Source organism: Engraulis encrasicolus, chromosome 13, assembly GCF_034702125.1.
Source record: "Engraulis encrasicolus isolate BLACKSEA-1 chromosome 13, IST_EnEncr_1.0, whole genome shotgun sequence".
Classification (NCBI taxonomy): Eukaryota; Metazoa; Chordata; class Actinopteri; order Clupeiformes; family Engraulidae; genus Engraulis; species Engraulis encrasicolus.
In genome coordinates this window covers 12681354-12705602 of record NC_085869.1, presented here as the reverse complement: position 1 = coordinate 12705602, position 24249 = coordinate 12681354, and the positions used below count along the sequence as shown (strand labels likewise).

General features: G+C 41.3%; 1 protein-coding gene across 3 annotated transcripts in view; it reads right to left on the bottom strand.

Annotated features, from left to right (window-relative positions):
* The window catches only part of dgkh (diacylglycerol kinase, eta), a 60577-nt gene that overhangs the window by 7572 nt on the left and 28756 nt on the right, over positions 1-24249 (bottom strand). For 2 of the 3 annotated variants that reach the window (XM_063213062.1, XM_063213063.1), the window contains exons 16-29: positions 22164-22440; positions 21047-21175; positions 20290-20424; positions 17883-17997; positions 17421-17531; positions 16294-16390; positions 16087-16194; positions 14609-14722; positions 12066-12200; positions 10976-11133; positions 6994-7099; positions 5516-5608; positions 5312-5431; positions 638-743 (exon numbers count right to left, since the gene is read on the bottom strand). In XM_063213062.1, coding sequence (XP_063069132.1) covers positions 638-743; positions 5312-5431; positions 5516-5608; positions 6994-7099; positions 10976-11133; positions 12066-12200; positions 14609-14722; positions 16087-16194; positions 16294-16390; positions 17421-17531; positions 17883-17997; positions 20290-20424; positions 21047-21175; positions 22164-22440 — 1804 coding nt within the window. The remainder of the gene's footprint in view (positions 1-637; positions 744-5311; positions 5432-5515; positions 5609-6993; positions 7100-10975; positions 11134-12065; positions 12201-14608; positions 14723-16086; positions 16195-16293; positions 16391-17420; positions 17532-17882; positions 17998-20289; positions 20425-21046; positions 21176-22163; positions 22441-24249) is intronic. The other variant, XM_063213064.1, reaches the window with a different exon arrangement.

The following is a 24249-nucleotide window of genomic DNA, read 5'->3' as shown; positions in this document are numbered from 1 at the left end:
GAGGCTAGACCAGTAAAATGTAAAAAAATTGACTGCCAACGGGTGGCGCTAGTTTACTAGGCTAGTTTCTAATATTCTTACGGCAAAATTCTTCCTTGAAACAATCGTTGTGTCATACACACGTCCTAATGTTTACAACTTTTCAGATTCGATTACCACCCTTACCTTTCCCTACACCTCAATCCATGGCTGAAAAGCCCTTGAGCAAGGCACTTAACCCCCCAATTGCTCCAGGGACACTCTACACTAGGTATCCGTCTGAGGTAGTTGCGTAGAACTCCATTTACATGTCAACGAAAGGCTAGCGGACAAAAATATGTTCATCACAGCATCAAAATACGTATGTAAATAAACGAGGCCTAATAGTGATAAAAAAATGAGTGGTCCTCTCACATGCTTCTTCACTGCCTGATCTGCTTCTATAAAATAAAATAAAATAAAATTAAAATAACCCTTCTTTGCATCTGCACTTGTTGTTCTGTATATTTCCTGTGCACTTTGTATCTGCTAGCGATGTTGGCTATGATTATGTCTTCTTTTGAAAGTCGCTTTGGTTATAAAGCGTCTGCCAAATGCAATGTAATGTAATGTAATGTAATGTAATAACTCTACTTAAATAATTTAACTGGAGAATTACCTGACTGTGGACTGGGTTTCCTGGGTGCTCTTTCCTTCTTGAACTTAGGTACTATGCGGAACATGTTACTTCGGCTGTTCCTCTTGTCATCCTCCAGTGAGTGATGCTGGATGACACAAAGGTTACATAAACAATTCAGTGTGCATATGTGTTGCTCTAAGGTGAACCCTGCTTGTTTTAATCTCATTCTACATTCATGGAACTACTCTGATTGTTATAACAGCAAAATGTTTAGTTTGCCCGAAAATATCCTGTCCCTCCGCACCGTAGACAGAGCCAGACACAAACAGCATAGTTAAAGATGGGATGTATTGACCTAACGGTAGGGCACAGGGTTACTACGCCCGCAACCTAGGTTTGATCCCCCCCATCTCGCTCTCCCACTCACTTTCTGTCGCCTCTCATACTGTCCTATCGAAATAAAGGCAAAAATGCCCCTACATTTTTTTTTGAAAAAAGGGATGTATCCAAAGATTTGTCGTGATGAGCCTGTTCCTGAAACCAACCTCAGAAAAAAGAGGAGAGCGCCCACCACACAAGAGATAGGCTTCACTAATAGGCTAAGCGCTGTGTATTTGTATAACCATGCTAGTGAAGGACAATGAGGGAAGGTTTTTTGTAATTAAATCATTTAAGTCTAGCAAAGACAGTAACGGCACAGCAATAGGCAAAAAAATCATTTATTTAGAAACAAATAACATAAACATAAAAACCACTACTCACAAAAGTGAGTACATCCCTGACGTTTCTGAAGATTTTGAAGTATATAATTTCATGGGACAACGCTAAAGAAATGCCACTATAACACAATGAAAGGTAGTGATTGTGCAGCGTATATAACAGTACTATTGTTATTGATCATTCAAAATATCTCAAAATGAAGGTCTAAGCCCCTGGCAACAAAAGTGAGTATGTGAAAATGCATGGTCAATGTATGGTCAATGATGTTATTTGCTAGTTCTGCCTTAACTCCTGGGCATTAGGTTTAATCCCGAAAAATAAGAAAAAAAATTGATTGATTCGTGGGAAATGTTGAGGGGGGTTGCTGTTGAGGGGTGCACTCACTTTTGAGATACATTGTGTGTAGAGTACAAGACTGCATTATTACTACATGTGTAAATGTTACTGAGGTAACTTGTGAGACAATACATATTGGGGCAATACTTTTGTGTGTTGCACTCTCCAATGTGTTGCAGCTCTCCAATGTAGAGTTACTGTAGACTACAGCCTCGTGCAAGAATGATAATATACGTAATGTGGAGCTCCATAAGTTGATTAGGGTTGATGAGCAAGTAAAGACCTGAATGCTCAAAAAGCTGGCCTAAAAACATGTATTTGTTGTTGAGCTTTCCTCAAAGAATTTGGGCAGCAGCCTCTACCGACAGTCTTCATTTATTATGCTGTGGCCTGTTGTTCAGTAGTGGAAAGAGTATAAGTCTATAGCTCTGCTTTGAAAATGTGTTCAGGTCAGACAACGTTTCAACCCAACAGGGTCTTCATCAGGCATCGTTGTTCAGTAGACCAGCATTGAAGGAGTCTGCCATATCCAGATGACCTTGACCCTTCAAAAAAATGTTGACAACGTTGGCCATTATTATTATTGTTGTTGTTGTTGTTGTTATAGGATGTGGGACAGGGGGGCCTAACATTGCATCTACCTCTGACCTGAAGCAGGCTTCAAATAAACCGTAATTTTTCATTCATATTCAATCCATATATTCAGTATAGCCAAACACATGCATAAGGCCAAGTTCACACAAAACGCGGATATTGAAGTGAAACCCGGATTTGTTTTACTGTTTTTTTTTTAACAAAATATGAGTGTATTCTGTGATGAATATCAATTTAAGGGGAAGTACAGATTTTCTGCATGTATGGATTGAGTAGAAAAAAGTTCAAGACACGACGGAAAATCAGCTTCATGTCACGGGTGGCTTTCCAGATGTTCTATTACTTTCTTGGTCTATTTCTTGATTCAAGATCGAACTCTAGAAGAGCAAGAGCTCGCCTTCTATCCATTTTACAGAGATGAATTTATAAAGCTCTTTGTGGGTATGTTTTCACAACACTCAAATAAACACAACATCGTAGATAACGTCATGAGTGTCAGGTCTCATAGCGTAGACTTCAGTTTGAGATTGAGAAAAGGTAGTGATATAATAGTTACCGTAAGTGATGTCTGTAAATTTTACATTTGTATTACAACTAACCTTGGAGACTTGACATGCATAGGAATTGAGCAAATTCAAACACCTCGGAGAGGGAGGAATGTAGACAAGATGCTTCTCAAGAGAGAGGCATTTTGGATGCATTGTGTCCAATCCATGTTGCCAGGGGGCATGAACGAAGACTTTGATTTGTCACCTTTCCTCTAATGCCCCTCTAGTTTTTTCATGTTTTTTTCCGGTGTTTACTTCTGTCTTTTATGTATTATGAGATTTGGCCTTGTTGACTTAACCATATGTACACATGTACATTTATGGACTTAAGTTCTCATGTTGCTACCTCATTTCATCCCTTGAATTGTTATAAATGCATTTCAAATGTTTTTGTAGACTTATTTGTACTGATCCAGGAGGTGGCGCAGTGGGCACTCCAATTAATGAACGGCTTCCAGGCCTGATGCTTTGGAGCGCGCACTGCGTCATTCCCAATCAACAACAGGTGATCAAAGGAGACGCCTACATAAAACTCAGGAAGTAGCTTAGTAAGACGAGACACTGACGAAGGTAACAGCCGAAACGTTTGTCTACACTTCTGCTGCTATGTAAAAAATACAAAATAAAAAGAAGAAAAGAAGAACCCGAGTGCGATCCACTTTCTCACCTTCTATTACAACTAACCAAAAAGATAAAGACTTGTTAGCAATGAAACAACTAAAAACAACTAACTTACCAGAAGATTTATTTTTCGGTCTAATCCTCAAATTCATCACGTCCAACATCCACACCAGTGTTTGTTGTCTGTGCTGGTAAGTGCCGGCCTCACAAAATGTTTTTTCTTGGGTTTTCTTGTGTGTTTTTTATCATTATTATTTGGTCGATAGAGCAATTAACCCCAGCTTCATTAAGTTTGTGAAATACATTATACAACAGGTCATCATCCCTCTGGTTTCCCCCATCCAGCCTGTTGATGATTTTTAATTGTTTTAAGAGGTCCAATAAATTATGTTTCATCAATAGACCACTTACAAGCAGCAGCCATAATTGCAGCAAATTAATGATGGTGCAAGACACATTTTAAGCGTCAAACTATTACTAAGTTTACACAAGACCATACATCGTAGCCTGGCAAGCCAGCCTAAATGTGAGATTAAAAGTGAATATTTAGTCTGGCCCCGATCAATGAGACATCGGGAAATTGTTGATGGGAACAACCCGTTGTTTTTCAAACGGTGTCTGTGCCTATTGGCCAACGCTTTTGTCGTCACTCCCTCATAACCATGCCCGCTTTGCATCCAAAGATTCAAAACAAATCGAAACAAACCTGCTGTGTTGTGATTGATCAGCCAGTTTCAGGGCCTGGGGCATTGTCCGAGGCTAGACCCATTTTGGCCACTGGCGGGTGGGGCTAGTTTACTAGGCTACGTACATTGTGGAACCCTGGTCAAAATGGAATTGAAATGTAGTAAATGGAATGGACAACACCACCTCTAATTCGTTGTGAATTTTCATCGGATCAGACATTGATTCGGATCGAGTTTACATAAGCATATTTATTCCAATTGAGTAGTTATTTCATTCAAGTAGGTTCATTACTACCCGTTCCATTCAGTTTTAAATGGAAATTACTTAGCAAATGGCAGTACCTCTGAGCATGGATGGAGATATATGTCTGCAAACTAGTGGAAAGGAGTATTAACAAGATTTTCAAAACGAAGAGAAAATTAATTCAACCTCATCCTAACATACTTCTGCTACTTTGATTTTACTAATTAACCGGGATTCTCTGGAAATGGTTTGAGAGAATGTTCAGAATTTCTTAACTGCTGTGGACACTGTTCTATGAAGACCGCTTTGTTTCTGAAAGACTTACATTCAGAACTGTGAACTGTGTTCCCCATCACAGCTGAGTGTGTTTAAAGGATTTTTCCCCTTTCAGTTGTCTTATTTTTGGACCAGCACCTGTGCTACTGATGTGTGCGCATTCTCTGACTTTTAGTTTGTAAAATTACTCAAAGATGTCAATCCTGTGTCTCAAATACCCACAGAGCACAATGATTGGATGCAAACAAAACAATTCAGTGAAGTAGTGAACACACTATAGGTAATGAAGAAAACCGCACACCGATGAACTCCCATTTAAGCCATTTTATTGCGGGACGTTTCGGGCCAACCTGGCCCTTCCTCAGACGCTCTGCGGAAGGGCCAGGTTGGCCCGAAACGTCACGCAATAAAATGGCTTAAATGGGAGTTCATCAGTGTGCGGTATTCTTCATTATCTATGGATTAACTTTTTTTGAACCTGCACCCGAAACCAGTCACTGGATGTGCGTGAGATTCGATTGGTAGTGAACACACTAACCTGACAGCAAAAGCATTGCTTTGCTAACTTATACCCAAAAATGTATAAGGAAATGAAATAAGGGGCTTAATCTTTAACACACATCACAAGGTATCTTCAAGGAAGATTGGCAACTCTATGTCAACTCTAGTTCAGAAACTGCACACTTACCCCTTCATCGCTGGGTTGGAAGATGTAATACAGCCAGGAGATTTCGGCTAATTTGCCTAGTTCTGTCTCCACATTCTGAAGAGCACTTGATATGAGTTCCTCATGAACTGTGTCTAGTTGCTGTTGGGAAAGTGCATTACGTACAGTAAATGACCTGATTGCAAATATTACAGCTTTGAAAGGCAATAAAGCTAGCAGACTTACCAAAGACACCCTTCCCACAAGCAACGCCTTTGTCTCATTGTACAATGCCTTAACAGTGCTTGCTACTTCAATGGCTGTATTCCGTGTCAAACTCTGTGAAAATACAGATTACAAAAATCAACTTTTCAGCACATGACTTACTAGTCACCAAACATCTTTCTTAGCCCATGCTTGACATAATCTTGTGATTTTGTTTGTTAACACATTCACCATTAAAGCCAATCAAATTTAAAGGTGAAGCTACCAGGTAGAAAAAGGACTTCTATCCAAGGAAAAAAAAACATATTGCTAATAAATTGCTCTTAAATTGTAAAGCTGCTAATGTGGCAGAAAACTTAAAAAAGTTGTGCGCACAGCCAGGAATTGCCAGAGTGCTTAGTGGCTAGGTGTTTAACTAGTGGCAAGGTGTTAGCGGCTAGGTGTTTAACATTGAAAGTCCCACTGAAGCTTTTCACAGTGCATAAGACTGTGTAGCCCAGTGGTAGACTTGGTATTTGGTATTTGTTCTCCCAAATGAATCAGTAGGAGTACAGAAACCACGGAAGCCAGCTGAAAACACTCTATACTTGCCTGATTATCATCGACCTTCAAATCTTTGTTCGAGACTTAGTCTAAACCCTTGCATAACCGTTGACGTTTCCCAGACATCATGGTTGTCCAGCCTGGGGGGCAACCGCCATTCCGACATACCGCCATGCCGACATACCGCCATGCCGACAGTATTTGATTGTCATTCCGAGCCATTTTAACATTGCAAGTACTTAAGAGACACGTGACCAACGTTCCAACTCAATTGACATTTGCAACAATGTTGCTACACGAGTGGAGTGGAGAGGGTGACTCTAATTTAGGGTCTAATTTTGTCAGGGTCCAAATTCCCTTACAGGTAGGGTCTGAAAACAGTTCCTGCAAGCTGAAAAAATGGTTCTAGAAATAAAAAGTCAATGTCGGAATGGCGGTATGTCGGAATGGCGGTATGTCTGAATGGCGGTATGTAACCGTCCAGCCTCCCTCGGTTTGCGACTGGTTGAGGCCAGAAAAGGCTGTGCCGAACCTGCTTAAACCACGTCACTGCCTTGAACACACCTCTACCCAGGGCCGTTTGGAGCTGCTCAAAGTTGATTGGTTCAAGACAAAGTGGGTGGTGTTCCCGATTTCCCAGGAGATCAGAAGGTATATCTATCTTGCTGGTGGCCTGACAAGAAGCAACAATGACGGTGTTGCGTCACTAGGGGGCGTGGCCTGGCTAACACTATACTACTCCAATGGGACTCTCAATCTTAAGCACCTAGCCAGCTCATGGCTGCGCAGTGCACACACAGTGTGAGTGTCTGTAAACGGAGAAACCCATGTAGAGGTGCAAGCTAAAACTAATTATGTAGCCTACTAACACCAGACTTAAGGCATTCTATTCAGATATTGAGTTCACAAGGTCAGGACTTCGAGACAATTAAGTGTTAGAAACTATCATGGTTTACCTCAGGAAATTTGGGGTTGGTTTTGTTGATGGCATGTGATGAGGCGTTGACCGCGTGAGCAAGTTCTTGTTCCAAGAGGCCATTGGTTTTAGCTGCTTCACATATCCTAATATGAAAATACAAGGAAGAAAGGGTTAGTGAGTGCATCTAAATTGCATTTCAAATTTTTGGAAATGAGCTCATTTTCAATCTCTGTCTCTGGGTTAAATGTTCACCAGTCGTTCCCTGTGTCTGGCGGAGGAACTTGCTAGCATGTTTCATTGCAACAGCTGGAATCCATCTACTAAGCTAACACCCGGCAGCACCTCACTTCAACATTGTGTAGGATTCCTGGCATGTTTACTATTTGAAGGATTTCTCCGGAGTTGGAGCAAGTCTGCCTCATTTTTGCATGTTTGGGATGAAATACAGTCACTCTACAGCAAAATCACTGCCAAAGGATGCATTTTGAGAAAGTATGATAGTATCTGTAGTACTGTGACAATCCTTTAACATCATCTCTTCTAAACGAAGGAACTCAACCTGGACTCAGTGTTGCCAGATTGGGCAGTTTGGGATGGCTGTCTGCAGGTAAAAACGGGAAAAATCTGCCATTTGGCGATTTTTGTGCAGTTTTATGCCCATAGATATCAATGCAATTTGTTAAAATTGGGCAGTTTTTTAGCACCTTTTGGGCGGGATTTGATCACAGACATCTGGCAACACTGCCTGAACTTGTGTGGAGAGAGTGAACTTATTTAAATTCCTACGAGTCCACATCTCAGCTGATCTGTCCAGGTCAATCAACACCTCAGCTCTGGTTAAAAAAAAAAAGTCCCCGCAGCAATTGCACTTCCTGAGAGTGCTAAAAAAGAACATCTAGACCAGGGGTGTCAAACATACGGCCCGCGGACCGCATCCGGCCCGGATGTTAAAAAATAAATTGTTTTTTTGTTTTTTTTACGTTTTTTTTTTTCAATGAAATAACCGAAATGCGCAATTACGCCCCTCGGGGCAAAATCGAGACCTGCATGACATTAACCCAATGGTCCCTCTGTTATACTGCATATATGTAGTAAAGTGAAAAGTGAAAGTGAAAGCCCATTGGGAAACTCCAACTCCCATTGTCATTGTGACACAGCACTCGACAGCACACAAGTGAACACTGCACACAACAAAATTGCATTTATGCCTCACCCGTGCAAGGGGGCAGCCCTCAGTGGCGCCCCATGGGGAGCAGTGCGGTGGGACGGTACCATGCTCAGGGTACCTCAGTCATGGAGGAGTATGGGGGAGAGCACTGGTTGATTACTCCCCCCACCAACCTGGCGGGTCGGGAGTCGAACCGGCAACCTCTGGGATGCAAGTCTGACGCCCTAACCGCTCACCCATGACTGCACATCACACTTCTATTATAAATGGTGAATTTGTACTGTAACAGGCATTTGATGAAGCTCATATATTATAGACCTCATATATAGAGATAAAATGTTAATACTTTTTATTCGTATTGTATTGGTATTGGTTGTAATTAAATAATAAATATAATTGGATTTGTATTGGTTCCTATTAAGCTGAAACTGGAAACGGGATGTTAGAATGCATGAAAATGCAGGAAATTACATCTAAGAAATACAAAATTAATACAAAACCCCCAGACCCCCTGCCAAAATGAACAGTCCCATATTTAATTCATTGATGGTTGCCAATGAATGAATGAAGTCAAGGACATTATGCATAGGATTATCAGTATTGCATTGCTTTCTACATATTCAACACACTTAAAACGTGATAGTACTGAACACTAATCCTCTGCTTTACGTTTTTTTTGCGATGATGTTACTAATGCGGCCCGCTTGAGGTTCACATGGGTTGTATGCGGCCCCCAGACCAAAATGAGTTTGACACCCCTGATCTATACACAAGCTTGCTAGTGACCTTTGACCATTCCACCATAGCGAGCCTGCTGACCTACACAATCATTATTTCACAATTAAAAGTGTTCTAGCCTGAGTGTGTGAAACACCCAGTGATTGGATACTATTTGTTGAACTCTGCGGAGTATCCAATCACTGGGTGTTTCACGCACTACCAAGGCTAGAACACTTGACATTGGGAAATGGACAGTGTCAGTGTGGCACTCACGCCGAAGAGACTGCAGAGGGTAAACAACACAGCACAATCATAGGATGCCCCCTGTCTCCCATAATCTCCATTTACAACTCCCGCTGTCTAAGCAGAGCCAGGAGTACCATTAAAGACCACCAGGGGGATTCACTCTCCGGTGATACTGTATCCTAGTTGGTGCTTGCAGGCAAGTGAATGGATGTGAATGGGCTTTTCACTTGCCCACGTTTGCCCCCTAGTGGGCACTCAAGATGAACTGCAGCTAGTTGGCGCTTGCAGGCAAGTGAATGGATATCAATGGGGGTTTCACTTGCCCACATTTGCCCCCTAGTGGGCATCCAAGAGGAACTGCAACGCTTACTGGCTACAATTGGAACTAACGGGAGTGAAGCTTCTCCTCTATTCTAATTTCTTCTGAGACCACTCAGACCCTGGCTTCCATCTGCTCTTACTGTTGCCCTCTGTCTAGCGCTACAAGTCATTACCAACCAGAACCAACAGAATGAAGAACAGCTCCCTCCCCAAAAGCTGTCACTATACTGAACGCATACTTACAGGACTGAGTTCATCTATGAAGGACTCTGTGCGCCTTGTAGGGAAGCTCAAATCTCAGTATACTTGCATAATGACAATGAAAAGCACTCAGTGTGCTTGCATTGTATTCATGTTTCATCGCTCTTACTACAGAGTCCAGCGACGCTTAGTCTTGTCGCCGCCTGTGTGTGCCCGGTAAGAATGTAAGTGAAGTGTGAAAGTGTGTAAATCTTTAGCGAAGGGGAGTAGAGTTGCCCCACTGGGACTCGAACCCAGACTTTCTGGGGTAGTAAACTGGGGCTCTGACCGCTACACCAAAGAGCCAGGCTCATTGGTGCAATAGTCAGAACACACACACAACCCTAGTGATGGTCACTCCATCACACAGCCTTCCCCTTCAGGAAGCACACCGATAAGCTTCACACACTCATGGGGTCCCTCACGCAACTGCCCATCATGCTTCTCCCATCCAGTGTGCCCCATCATCAATGCTTCACCCATCACTGGGGTCCCTCGCACCGGGGTCACCAATCCTGGGGGTCCCTCACATGGAATTACGGCTCACACACAATGGGTACGCTTCCGATGACCTCACGGTAGCCATCCCACCGCTGCCACCAAATGTTGTAGTGTAGCCTCATGGCCAGGAGAAATTCAGCAATGCAGTGACAAAAAATTAAGGGTGAAAAAATGATGGGTTTTTATTAAACCAAAGTCCCGAAAGTGAAGATAATTATTTACAAAAAGGTAAGAAACCAACACAACAAAAGATACAAAAAGTAAGCTAACTTAACAAAAACAAAGAAAATGGTACAGTCACACAGTGGACTTCAAAAAAGTACCACCAAGAAAACCCCACAGCTTGTACCCACTGGGGTGACAGCACTCATGTGCTTCAAAATCAAAATGAGCCTCCCGAGATCCCTGCACAGGGATTTAAATACACCGGGCAAGCACCCAATCAGCCAATCATATGGCTTAATCAATCAAACTCCACTAATTGGAAATCAGGCCAACACAGCCAAATGAAGGTACCTCGTTACAGCCCATTAAGGGTACAGCATGCAACTCAAACAATGAAACTAAAACAGGCCTATACTTAAATGCAAATAAAGGGCAACAAAACTTACAAAAACAGCACAGCACCTATGTGCACCTAGGATACTGAGTCTCAAACACATGAAAAAGCAAATAAAGAAATCAGAAAATGAATGAAACTAGTGCCGTGGGGTTCACAACATCGCAAAATCCTCCAAACAGTTTAATTTGCAGTGTCATTATGGGCTACCAATGCTACAGGTACCAGTGAATGTCATGTAAGCTCTGAGGATTTGAACATCACCTGGTTATGAGCTCCTCGGCAGCATGAGCACACGTCTGAATTAGAGTCGTCTCCTCCTCGCTGGCCAAATCTACCGAGTATTGCGAGTACATTGAGCGCATTGGAGGCTTGTCAAATTTCAGCTTATCCTCCCATGATTTCAAGGTGTTCTCAAATGCCTGTCCACATATACACAACCATGCATATCAAAACACACACACACACACACACACACACACACACACACACACACACACACACACACACACACACACACACACACACACACACACACACACACACACACACACACACACACACACACACACACATTTGATTACTTTTATTTGGACCCAAGAGACAAGCATTAAGGTACAAGATCCAAATATTTTGGAATAGGCTATTGACAGGCTGGCAGATTTTAAAAGACTTACACACTTACTTATGCCAGCATTGTTGTTACAAAAGATGAAACATCATTCAAGGATAAACAAAACATCTTCGTCTCCATATTTGCATGCTACCTATTATAGCTGAAACAGAGCAAAATTTTGCTAGTGTTTTTGCGCTCCCTTTCTGCAGTCCCGCAATCTGCAGTCCTCTGACAACATTCTTGTGTATGTGGCCTAAGCTACCAAAAATTAGGACTATTAATTTGCATTGATATCCAAGCTGGAGGATGCGTTCCTGTAATGGTTGGTATACACACACACACACACACACACACACACACACACACACACACACACACACACACACACACACACACACACACACACACACACACACACACACACACACACACACACACACACACACACACACCAAACAGACACACCAAAAATTGTTCATTTTCTTGTCAGTACCATTAACATTTTATCCCAATTTCTACAGTGTACACAATGGCTACGTTTACATGGGACATTTAATTCCAATTAACTCACTTCAATTCTGAATAAAGCTTAATTCAATTCCGCTTTGAAAACGTCATGCAAACACTTCACAATTCAGAATTAAATGAAAGATGAAAGGGAACTCGACGTAACTATTAAATTGTGAATTATTAATTCTGAATTAAAAACGGTATGTAAACATAGTGAAAAAGGCTTACCCTGTCTCTTGTCAGCATCTGAGCTCTATTTTTGTGTTGAATCTTGATGATCCCAGGAGGCTGTATCCAGGCTTCACCATCCACCTGTATTGGCATCCCCTCGTCACCCAGGATCGTAATCTTCACTGACCGACACTGAAAAAAACAAGCGGTGGCAGTAGGAAGTCCATAGTTAACCAACAAGTACAACCACGTTTACATCTATGGAACGTTACATTTAGCTTCATTTTACATAGCCTGATTATCATCGACTTTCAAATCTCTTTGAGACTTTGAGCATAACAATTAACATTTCCCAAATGGCATGGTTGACCCGCCTCCCTTGGTTTGCTACTGGTTGATTGGTTCCTGACAAAGTGGGTGAAGTTCCCTATTGTTTGGGAGATGAGAAACAATATTTACATTGCTCTTGGCCTGACTAGAAGCAACGTCAAAGGTGTTGCGTCACTAGCAGGGCGTGGCCTGGCTACATTTCACACGCATACAGATATTTTTTCATCCATGTATGCATTTTGATCCTATTTACCCTGTTAAGACACAGCATTATATAAATTTGCTGTAATCAAGTCAAAGTGCAATACTTAAGGCCCTGTGTTATGTCATAATAGTGTAATAATAATAATAATAATAATAATTGTATTTGTATAGCACTGTGTCATACAAGGCATGTAACTCAAAGTGCTTAACAAATGGGAAAAAACATTGTTAGAGATAGATTTAAAAGGAGAGGAGAGATAGATTTAAAAGGAGAGGTATAGAGGAGAGGCAGAAAAAGCAGGAAGGCAGAGGAAGAAGAGATAGACAGAGAATGTAGAGTCATAAGGTCAACGTAGGTTAGGACCAGGATTCTTAGATGTGTACGGTCCATAGTGGCTGGGCCTATCATAAGTCATAGATAGTCACACAGAGATTGGGCGCTCAGGTGCGGCCCCTGGTGGCATCAGGGGTGAGGAAAAACTCCCTTTCGCTTGATTCATAGTTTGTGAGGGGGAAAAAAAGCTCATTGAGGTCTGAGAAAAAAGACCCCCTGTAGTCAGGAAGAAACCTCAGGTTTCTATAGTAGTAAACTTGTCAGGGACTATTACAGCGTGCCACTGGTGGTACAGCGTGCATAATGGGGCTACACAAAAAAAAAACACAATTGTGACAAGGTATCTTACATCTCCACTTAAAACTCAATATAAATAGATGCATTTCCAAAAATAGATACACTCGTAAAGACAGCGTTATGCTGCCTGTACACCCAAAGCGGCTTATGCTACCGGAGCGACATAAGTCATTATTTCTCAAGTCAATTAAAGTCAAGCTAATGTTATGGTAATGAGCTATGACACGGTTCACCAAAAACCATTTGGAATGTTCATAATTCATACTATATCACAGAGCTGACAAGCCAGAGTTGTTATCTGGGCTGAGTTTCCCAAAAACTCTTAAGTAGTACTTAAGCCTAAGTAGTACTTAAGTATGAGGGGCCACCTAGGCAATATACCAGAAAAAGGTTTCACATCATCACTAAAAGTTTATAACGACATTATTTTACCTCACACATGCAAGCATTTTATTTGCATGTACCAGAACAAAACATTGCATGTAGGCCAATACGACTATTTTATGCATTAACTTTTTGTGATATGATATTGCCTAGACGGCCCCTCATACTTAAGTACTACTTAGGCTTAAGTACTACTTAAGAGTTTTTGGGAAACTCAGCCCAGATTAGCTAAATCAAACATGTCAAAGTCGTCCAAAGTGAATACAGCAAATTCCTGGCGAAACTTCTTCACCGATCTCAGCTACTCGGTAGCTTTCAGCGTTCCCACACCTATTTCATGAACAAATTCAAGAACATTTCAAGCACCTTCAAGCACCAAATGTTCAGTTTTCCAGCACCTTTAGTAGGTCGCGGGAAGGGGGTGTGGGGCTCCTCCCCCAGAAAATGTTGTGTTTTTAAGATGCAATTTCCTGCATTCTAATCCATTTTAGAGTGTTGAATGGCAAATCCCAACTGACATTTCACTCCCTCAGATGTTTGATGTACCTGAACAATTTATTTCTATTATTTGGCTTACTGACTTAGACTTGACACACATTTCAAGCATTTCAACAAAAAGTCAAGCATTTTCACAACCTTGAATACACTTAATTGAAATTCAAGCATTTTCAAGGAATTCAAGCACAAGTGGACACCCTGAGCTTTGGTCGTTTCTGGTGTAAACACGCAGTATGTCTTTCCGAGTACATGATATTGGGGGGGGGGGGGGGGGGGGGGGGGGGGGGGGGGGAGACGCCTTAGCCTAGTAAACTAGCCCCATCCGCCAGCGGCCAAAATTATTTTTGGATGCAACGTGGACAGGGTTTCGGGGGAGTGACAACAATGCGTTGGTCAATAGACACAGACACAGTTTGAAAAACAACGGGTTGTTCCCATCAACAATCTTCCGATGTCTCATTGATCTAGACGAAATATTCACATAAGTCTCACATTTAGTCTGGCTTGTCAGGATAGAGAAGCCTGTCTGTGTTTAATGAACGGTATGACACACCTGAGCAATACGATGATGCTGAAGTTTGATGACTCGGGACACGGCCATTTGCATGCTACCAAACACAGCCACCACTTCCAAGATCTTGTCGTCAAATGATGGAGCACAAAATATCTGCAACACAAAAGCACATGTACTGTAATGGAGTTGTTTAGAGCCCCTTGATGTTCTTTCTCTCTCAGATAGACAGATGCACATCCCCTATTGAAGCTCGTATTTTAGTGTTTTATATTAAAGGGGTATGCCACTATTTAGCATGCTACACGGATGCATTGACTTTCACTAGCTTAGCGACATGCTCCCTCTTTTAACTTGTCTTAAAGCAAGACAACGGCTCACATGAAAAATAAGACACTTTACCACCTTTATAAACCCCAGCCAACGATTTTAACTGTATTAAGCCCCAAAATAGTGGCATACCCCTTTAATAAAAGTACATAAATCTACTGGTCAACCTGGATGTTGCTCTGGAGTACACTAACATGTCTACAATTTCTCTTTGTAAGACAACAAACCTTGTTTCTTTGTTTATTAAGTTATCTATATTTGCTGTTGTGTCGTGTATGATGTTATGTAGTGTAATATTGTTTTGTTTGGTAGTGATATCTAGCTTGTGCCATCATGTCTGTGTCATCATGGCTGCGTATGTGAGTGTGCATGTGTGTGTGTGTGTGTGTGTGTGTGTGTGTGTGTGTGTGTGTGTGTGTGTGTGTGTGTGTGTGTGTGTGTGTGTGTGTGTGTGTGTGTGTGTGTGTGTGTGTGTGTGTGACACAGTGAGTGAGTGAGAGAGAAAGAGAGAGAGAGAAGTAGAGGCAGACAGAGAGAGAGAGATAGAGAGAGAGAGAGAGAGAGAGAGAGAGAGAGAGAGAGAGAGAGAGAGGGAGAGAGATTGGTGGAATGCATGTTCTTTGATGCTCTCTTAAAATGAAATATGTTCTGTGCTCATTGCAATAGGGGTTCGTAGATGTGCCATTAATTATCCTCAGCAAAGGCAGGTTAACAGGTGAAGCCTAATATCGTTACAAAATGCTTAGATTATGTAAAGATATCAGTCAAGAAAAACAATAATCTTAAATTACTGGGGTCATTGACAGATGATAAGTCCATGATAACAAAAAATGCATCACAATTTTGCATCGCAAAAATTAAATAATTCAAGTTTCAAGATATACGTACAGGGCTCTAAATTAACACCAGTCAACCGGCCAAATGCTGGTGAAATTTCAGTTTGGTAGGTAGAAAAGACCAACTTAGGACTACTAGCCACTTTGACCCATTCGTGAGTGCGTGTTTGGCTAGTAAGATTAACATCTACTAGCCTTTTTTGTGAAAAAAGTTAATTCAGAGCCCTACAAAGAAATAAAAAAAATAAAAATAAATAAATAAATAAATAAATAAATATATATATATATATATATATATATATATAATATTATATTATATATAAAATTATATATTATTATATATAAAATACTCACATCATCCTCTTTCGTTCCACCCCAAAAGTTGGTCCCACCAGCGTAACTGGGGATATTCAACACAGCGATTCCCTGAAGGCTGGGGAGGGGAATGTACTGCCCATCACACTAAACATGGAAGAGAACAAGCCAAGCCAGTAATTATTTTTTTTCCCCATACAGTACATTTTTGGACTGCCACAAGGTGTTAATCACAACCTCACATACCTCCAGCTGCACCTTCTGTTCCAGGTTTTTGTATGTCCTCTGTAAAAGCTCCTTGGTGCCCAGCACCCCATACCACATCCTGTTTTTAGTCCGGCTCCTACCAAACGTACAGAGCAAAAGACGACAAGGTGACAATTATATTAGCCCGATTATCATCGACGTTCAAATCGCTCCGAGGGACACTTTGATAGGGTGAACCACGGGGGTTAAACTCCCCTCAGCTCCTTAGAAATAAGGGAATTGAACCCTTCCTCCGAAAATCAAAACTTCGGGTGCTTCCTCTACACCATTTTCTAGTAAGGTCAGCTAAATAAGCTTTTGGGCCCATACCCCAAACATGTTGGTTAAAATCCTTCCCATACTAATGAACCCCTACGTACTCACCCTTTTACTTATGAGCTTGGGACTGGGCACCACCCTCACCTTTATAAGCTCACACTGGCTTCTTGCCTGAATAGGCCTAGAAATTAACACCCTAGCCATTATTCCTCTTATAGCCCAAAAGCATCACCCCCGAGCAGTAGAGGCCACAACCAAGTATTTTCTTATCCAGGCAAAGTGAAAGAAGTTTCTGTATTTGCGGGAACTCAGAAAGTACTTGCATTGCTCTTGACCTGACTAGTTGCAACGCCGAACTAGGAGGGCGCGACCTGGCTACAATTATATGCCTTTTTCTCGAGCTTGACTCATTCATGTTAATATTAGTATGGTGGTTTCTGTCTCAAAACCCCACCAAACATTTTAACCACCAAATTCACACTATTAAACATAAAGGACAAAGATGATTAAAAAAGACTACCAAAATAAATTGCTGGATGAGCCACAATTACCTGCACCTTGATGAACATTACAACGTCTGTGATGTCGTACTAATGCTTTTGCTAACATTTTATTCTCGAAGTGAGCAGTGAAGGTATCCACCACAGACAGAACAGCATGCAGATATTTCATGTTTTCATGGATTGGATGAAAAGGTGTGTACACACATTTGGCCTATACTGCTACTGTATATTAAACTTACAAACACACATTTATTAATACATAATGTATTTTCATTTTAGAGACAGAGAGAGAGAGAGTATGCAAATAAATATTGAAGTTATCTATTGATTAAGCAAGACATTCACCGGCATCTTTCAGGATGTTCTTCACGTTTGTTATTAAACTCCCAAGATATTTTGGCATCCAGTCCAATCCCGAAATAGTTATTCATGACACCTTTCTCCGTGAAGCCCTCTCTAAAATGACAAGGATCACAGCAGAAAATGCAATGTTTTTGAACTCGGCTGATCAGTATTGATAAACATAAAATGTACAATTCACTAACACTGGAAAACTGCATTTAATTCAACCGTAAAACATATACCCATAAAGTTCTCTTCACATTAAATTATGTACATTATTACGTATAAATTGAAATGTGAGAGCACATGTAGCAGTAAGTGTTATCATTTTCAAAATTCTAAGTAATGGGACAGACACCACACATACAATATGATCATGTTTTAAAGTCACCAGCACTGAGCAAGCAATTCAGAATAAAACATAGTAAATTGTAACATAGTAAATTGAAAGAAAAAGGCTCTTACAGAGATTCCATATCTGGTTCAAAGGGAGTTGCTCCTGAGGGGTCAATGTTGGCCAGCAACATTTTACTAATGATGGAGCTCCCAGCCACAGATGCAGCAAGGCCTGCCCGCAAACCTATATTTCCACATATAGATAAGGGGAATACTGTATTGACATAAATTGTAACATACAAACATTATACTGTAGAACTCCAGATAAAAATTAAGTAAAAACACAGACAACTAGGCTGGTGAGCCAAACTTTAAAGTGGTGGTTCGCTATTTTAGACATTAAGCCCTGTTTGTGTGACTTCTGGGGTGAAGTAGAGATGTTCTCATCACAATTTTGACATTTGGTGCTGAACGGAGCATTTGGGTATCCAAGACTGCAGCCCCCCCACCTTTACATTGACTCCAATAGAGCACTCAAGCAATCGATTAGAAAATGGCATTAAACTTTCGTTCGAGAAGACATGGAACTCACTGTGTGGTCAGTGGTAGACAGCGATAAATTGACCCGAAAATTGCCGTTGAATAGCAGTAGACATCCAGCCAGTAGGTAGCGATAGTGTGTTGTTTGTGTAGACATCAAGGAGCGAGTTAGAACAGCTATCTTTGAGCGGGACTGGCTACAAAAACTACAGCTTGCATACAAACCATAGATAGTAACGTAAGCAAACGCACCCCCATTTCCGGTCGCGCAGAGTAATACTAGTCAAACCAATACAATCAATGAAGACGGACAATAATGATAATATATCTTCTCTGGAAGCGTATTTCGCTGTGATTTTCGAGCCAACGTATCGCTGCCCACCTCTGACCACTCGGTGAGTTTCATGTCTCTGCAAACGAAAGTTTAATGCCATTTTATGATCGATTGCTTGAGCGCTTCATTGGAGTCAATGTAAAGGTGGGGGGGCTGCAGTCTTGGATACCCAAATGCTCCGTTCAGCACCAAATGTCAAAATTGTGAGGAGAACATCTCTACTTCACCCCAGAAGTCACACAAACAGGGCTTAATGTCTAAAATAGCGAACCACCACTTTAACATTAAAGGTGCACTGTGTAGGATGGTGGTCAGAGTGGGTATTGGAACCATACTACTCATTGAAACTGGGCTGTGTATTGCCAAATTTGACCTTTTCGTGAATATCAACTGAATGATAAAGTAATATTTACCAGTATGACCAAATAACAGTACAGTAAGTTTTGCTACTAAAATGTCTACTTCTGGAAATTCAAAATGGCGGATATGGAGAAGACCCACCTCTTCATGTATGAAAAGTGCAATTTGATGGTGGTGGTAAGTATTAATGAAAAAGGTAATGTGAGTGGGCAGCATGAAGTCTAGAAATACACGGATAGCAATATATATCAGTTTTGTAAGCCCGTCCCAACCTCTCTCTATACAGTTAATAACTAAAGCTAGTTACTTAAACTAGTTGCTAAAGCTACTGTATACTGTATAACATGAGGGCCCACCTCCCCTATAATACGGTGACCCGCTCCCTAACCTGATTGTCCATGGAAGTTTTGGAAATTTATTTCCTGATTGGTTGAGGAAATTGGATAATCTGTCACCTGCTTGGTTTAGGGAAATATGAGGAACTCTCTCCTGATTGGTTTATGGAAATTGGAAAGTTCTCAATCTCAACTGATTGGCCGAGGGAAATTTTGGAGATCACTCACCTGATTTGTTGAGGGAAATTTGGGGAGGTTCTCACCGTATTGGCCGAGGGAAACTGGGGGGATCTCTCACCTGATTGGTCGAGGGACATCTGACAAGCTCTAACCCTCATTCTCCTGAAGTTCCTCATTGCGGGGGCAAGATTGACAATCTGGTGAGATGTCTCCTGCGTCTCCGTCAGAGAACCGGAGTTACTCATATGTAACCTTTAGTTGTCTTTCGGATGACTTGTACGGTATATCTCAAGCTAATAATCTCGGGCAAGGTGAACAACATCTGGAAAATGCACGCCAGAAGTAACAAGGATTGACCAGTAAATGAACTGGGCCCCATTTCTCGACAGTGCCATTGCTAACCAGTTAGCAACTTAGTAAGTTGCCAATGGGAAATTGCATTACAACCAAGTAAGTTGCCAACTTAGATAGCAACGACACTGTTGAGATACGCACCCCTGGACTTTATGCTTGTCTGTTATTGGCACCCTTGAGTGTATGTGTTGTTGGACACCTTTGCTACACAACTGGCAACAGTTATTTCTGCTGTGTTACAGCTATGGCAGACAAACCTGAAAAGTGGTCCCACCTGGGTATATAATCAGGATATACATGTATCGGGATACGTATCGTATCGTGACCCCTATATCGGGATGTGTATCGGATCGGGAGGTGGTTGGCGATATCCACCCCTACCCGAAAGGTGGTTCCACCTGGGTATATAAGTTGAGTGTAAAGGTGCTCCCACCTGGGTATATAATTCGAGTGTTGAGAACGGGAAGGTTTTCCTTGCTGGTGGTAAAGGTGGGGATTGAGAAGAATCCAAAGGGATGGTTGATGTTACTTGGTTGCCTCTCGGTTGGGGAGTAGGGATCCACATCCGCTGTAGAAACAAAGTTAAATATATTTGTCTGACAGAGTTGTAATCCATCAGTCAGAGCATTTATATGGTAAACTATCATAAAATAAGCATAACATATTATTATCGAAAGACAAATGAAAATAATTGCAATTGTCACTGTAACTGTAACTGTACCGTACATAAAAGAGCCTGACACACCAGCATTGAGCTTCCATGGAATGAAGCTCTGATGGAATGAATGTCTGTTCTATAGTTATACGCTTTTTTATTTTATTAGAGCCCTGAATATTATTCTTTTTGGAGCTCAAAGAGTTTTCACCTTGCCTGGTAATCACCAGACCTAATCACAAGTGAGATAAGGTCTGGAGACCTCCCTTCTCTAAATCCCGTAGAAGGTGTGTGGTTTACGATTGACGATGGCTGTTTATTGGGAGTTACAAATGTGTATAATTTGGCATACTTAGCCTTAGCCAATCATGTCAGTTGTATCTATTCAAACAAAGTTGCAGTCATCGCCTTTCCACGCCTCCCTGTACTCTGATTGGAGAGATAGGGACCATGATCTTGTCCGTTCTCTCAGTATACAGGTATATACATGCTGTTATTTAGTCATTATAATTTGGAATGATGGAAACAGACTTACAAGGGGATGGTGGCATTTCCTTGTTGTCATCCTCCTTTTTACCCTCTTTTTCTTCTTCGTCCTTTTTGGATTCGGGCTGCAGTGTAGACTGCCCTTCTTCCTCTGTTTGTATGTTTTGTTCATCGACAACTGTCAAAAGAAAATGCGGCACATTCAAAATTGTAACATATTCAACTAACAAAAATCAATGCTGTGGATAATATTCATGATAAACATTGTGAAATGATCATGTTATATGATGATACATGAGTATACTGTATGTCAGTGGTTCCCAACCTATGGGTCGGGACCCAACTTATGGGTCGCCAAAGATCCACAGGGGGTCCCGGAGCCCTCTTGATTTTAAGGGGTTTCATTTGAAATATATATAGCCCATGTTGAATAAATGACAAAGCATTTAACTAATAAATGCATAGTAGCAGCAAATTGTAAGTGCTACATTAAACATTTATTTTATATTTGACCAAAGACGAATTGAGGAATAAAATAACTAAAATTAGTTTTCGCAGGAAACAGAGGGCATCTTGTGACTCCGCTGGGTCACCAAAGCTTACAATAGTGACAACATGGGTCCCTTGAGAAAAAGGTTGGGAACCACTGCTGTATGTAAAGCACACCCACAGTGCTGCTTTATTTCACCTTCCTATTCGCAGAAGGCAAATCTAGTCATTTTAAAATTCACAAAACCCTCATTCCCCAGAGAAAAAGCCAGGCTCTTAGCCTGAAGCGTTTTCTACGATAAATGAGGCATGAAATGTGCTATATGGGTAACACTTTATAATAATGGTCTTATAATAAGTCTTGACTTAGTAAATAATTAACTAATGATGAACAAAACAAATGTTTTTATTATACTACTTTTTATTCATGCTTTATAACATATCTACAAATAATATTTTCAAGATTTTACAAACTTTTAACTGAGTATTTTTATTCATTTACAAACAATTTGTAAATGTTGAATATAAAATATTAACATAATATTTCCCAGTCATTTACAAAGATTTGATTATGTTTTGTTCATCATGTGTTCATTATTTACTAAGTGTTATTAATGCTTCATAAACAGATATTATAAAGTGTTACCGCTATATGAAATCAGACATGGGTAACTCACCTTTTTCTGCCAGCTCAATAATCTGTCTCAAGGCCTTCTTCAGGCTGTTGGCCCTCAGCACGAGTTGCTTTCTTGAAAGTGCTGAAGAACAGCTCTTCTCAGTTACATTGACGTCCTGTTTTTCATTCTCGGACTCTGACTCCCTCAGCTCCTCCACCGATTCAAGCTTGTCGCATTCTTGTTTCTCCTCTGCCGTCAGGGGTGCTGATGATATGGCCTGTGCTTCCATGTTCAATGTCTGCAACAAGGCGTCTAGCTTCTCATTCAGAGCGGCACACTGATAATTGGGATGAATTTAGATTTAATGGGATAGGGGAAAGGTTTGCACAGGGAGAAAAAAGAAAAGGAACATTTGGAAGGTGAGTGGGTGTACCCTGACTGAGGTGTTCCTGCGCAGTGCACCACTCAGGGCTCGAACCCGCCACCTCCTAGTCAACTCTCCAGTTCAGGCATGGGAGGCACAGCACGGTACCAGAGAGAGTAGAGAGAGAGAGGTTCCATTGGCCCATTGTTTCCGGGTTCTATTATTGCAAGGGGGAGGTAGGGGAAATCCCCCTTTAGGCAGACCTAGGCAGACCTAAGGACTGTTCTATTCAATGCTAGGAGTATTATGACACGCCCCTTTAGGCAGACCGGAACCTGGTCATGTTAGGTGCCCATAGCAACCTATTACATTGGCATATCTCTGTACACTTAAAGAATCTCTGACAGTACCGTGTACCTAAAGGACACGTCTGATAGCTCAGCGCTACCGATACTGCATGAGGCTTCGGGAGGGAGGCTTATTAACGTTCCACGCCACACTCTGCTAGTAGTTGGCATCCGATTTGTGTAGACGTTATTGATTGGATTTAAAAACAGCAGAGATAGTCAGGTCAGAGGTCATAGGTCAGAATTCCCTGCTTCTTCTGATGGCTGTCGAGGGTGCCCTTGATCCTGTTGAGCAGTGTTTACCAACCAGGTGCACGACGTGTACCACTAGGGGTACGCGACCACACCACAGGGGTTATGTGGAAAAGCCGTTATTATAACACTAATTATAACACACACCCACTGTGTCTATAACAGGAATATGGACACATTGGGATAGAGGAAGAGATATAGAGTATGAGTTAGGGAGTACTCATGGCATGACAAAAAGGCTTAGGGGGTACGCAAGACAAAAAAGGTTGGGAAACACTGTGTAGAGGACTGTAGAGGACTGAAGCCTACTTCAGCTGTGCACCTCATTGAGAGGAATTTACATTCTCAAATGTTATCAAGTGGATTGATAGTTGGAGAGTATACAGGATGGTCCAAAAGAGTGATGTTTCTCTATAGAAAAAATATGTCTCAGTCATTGTGAATTGCAGCATTGCCCAGCCATTGCAGACAGATGGGGACTCTCACACCCAGTTTACACATAGCCAGCTATTTTGATAAATAGACATTTTCTTCCCTCCATTTTCCAAAAATATCTTCATTAACACATAAATAATATGCTGCTGAGAACCATCATAAATACCTTAAGCTTGGGGGAGGTGGTGTTGAGGGAAGGTTTCAGAAAGAGTTTTTTGAAATAATTGTTTTCAGGGGATAAATCTCAAAATGAAAGGCACAAACGAAAGGAGGGTATCTGTTTTTTCCCCCAAAAAAATACCTGGGTATGTGTTAACAGGGCCTCAGCTGCAATTATATCCCCGCACTAAATTTTGTGTGAACAATTTAATAGCTAAATTAACTGATGAAAATATGGAGATCAATCTTTTCAAGGTGGCTGACTAACTTTTGAAACGATGGACAGATTTGCATTAAATCCTTGCCCAGTCATTAACCCCTTAGCGCAGAGCCTCTGTAATAACCTTTTTGTCATCAAAGTGACAATGACAAAGTCTTAATTGTCATAGCAAAGTTGGGATGATGAAGTGGGGTGTTTTCGGCAAAGAGTGAATAGGCCCGTTAACGTGCCCATTTGCAGTAAGAGGCTACAAGCAACGAATCATCTTGGAAAACTCCTCTTTGAAACGCCATTTCATGACGATACTGCACTCGCTGTGAATGTTAGATTTACTCAAGGAAAACACTTCTATGATCTAGCCCAGTAAGA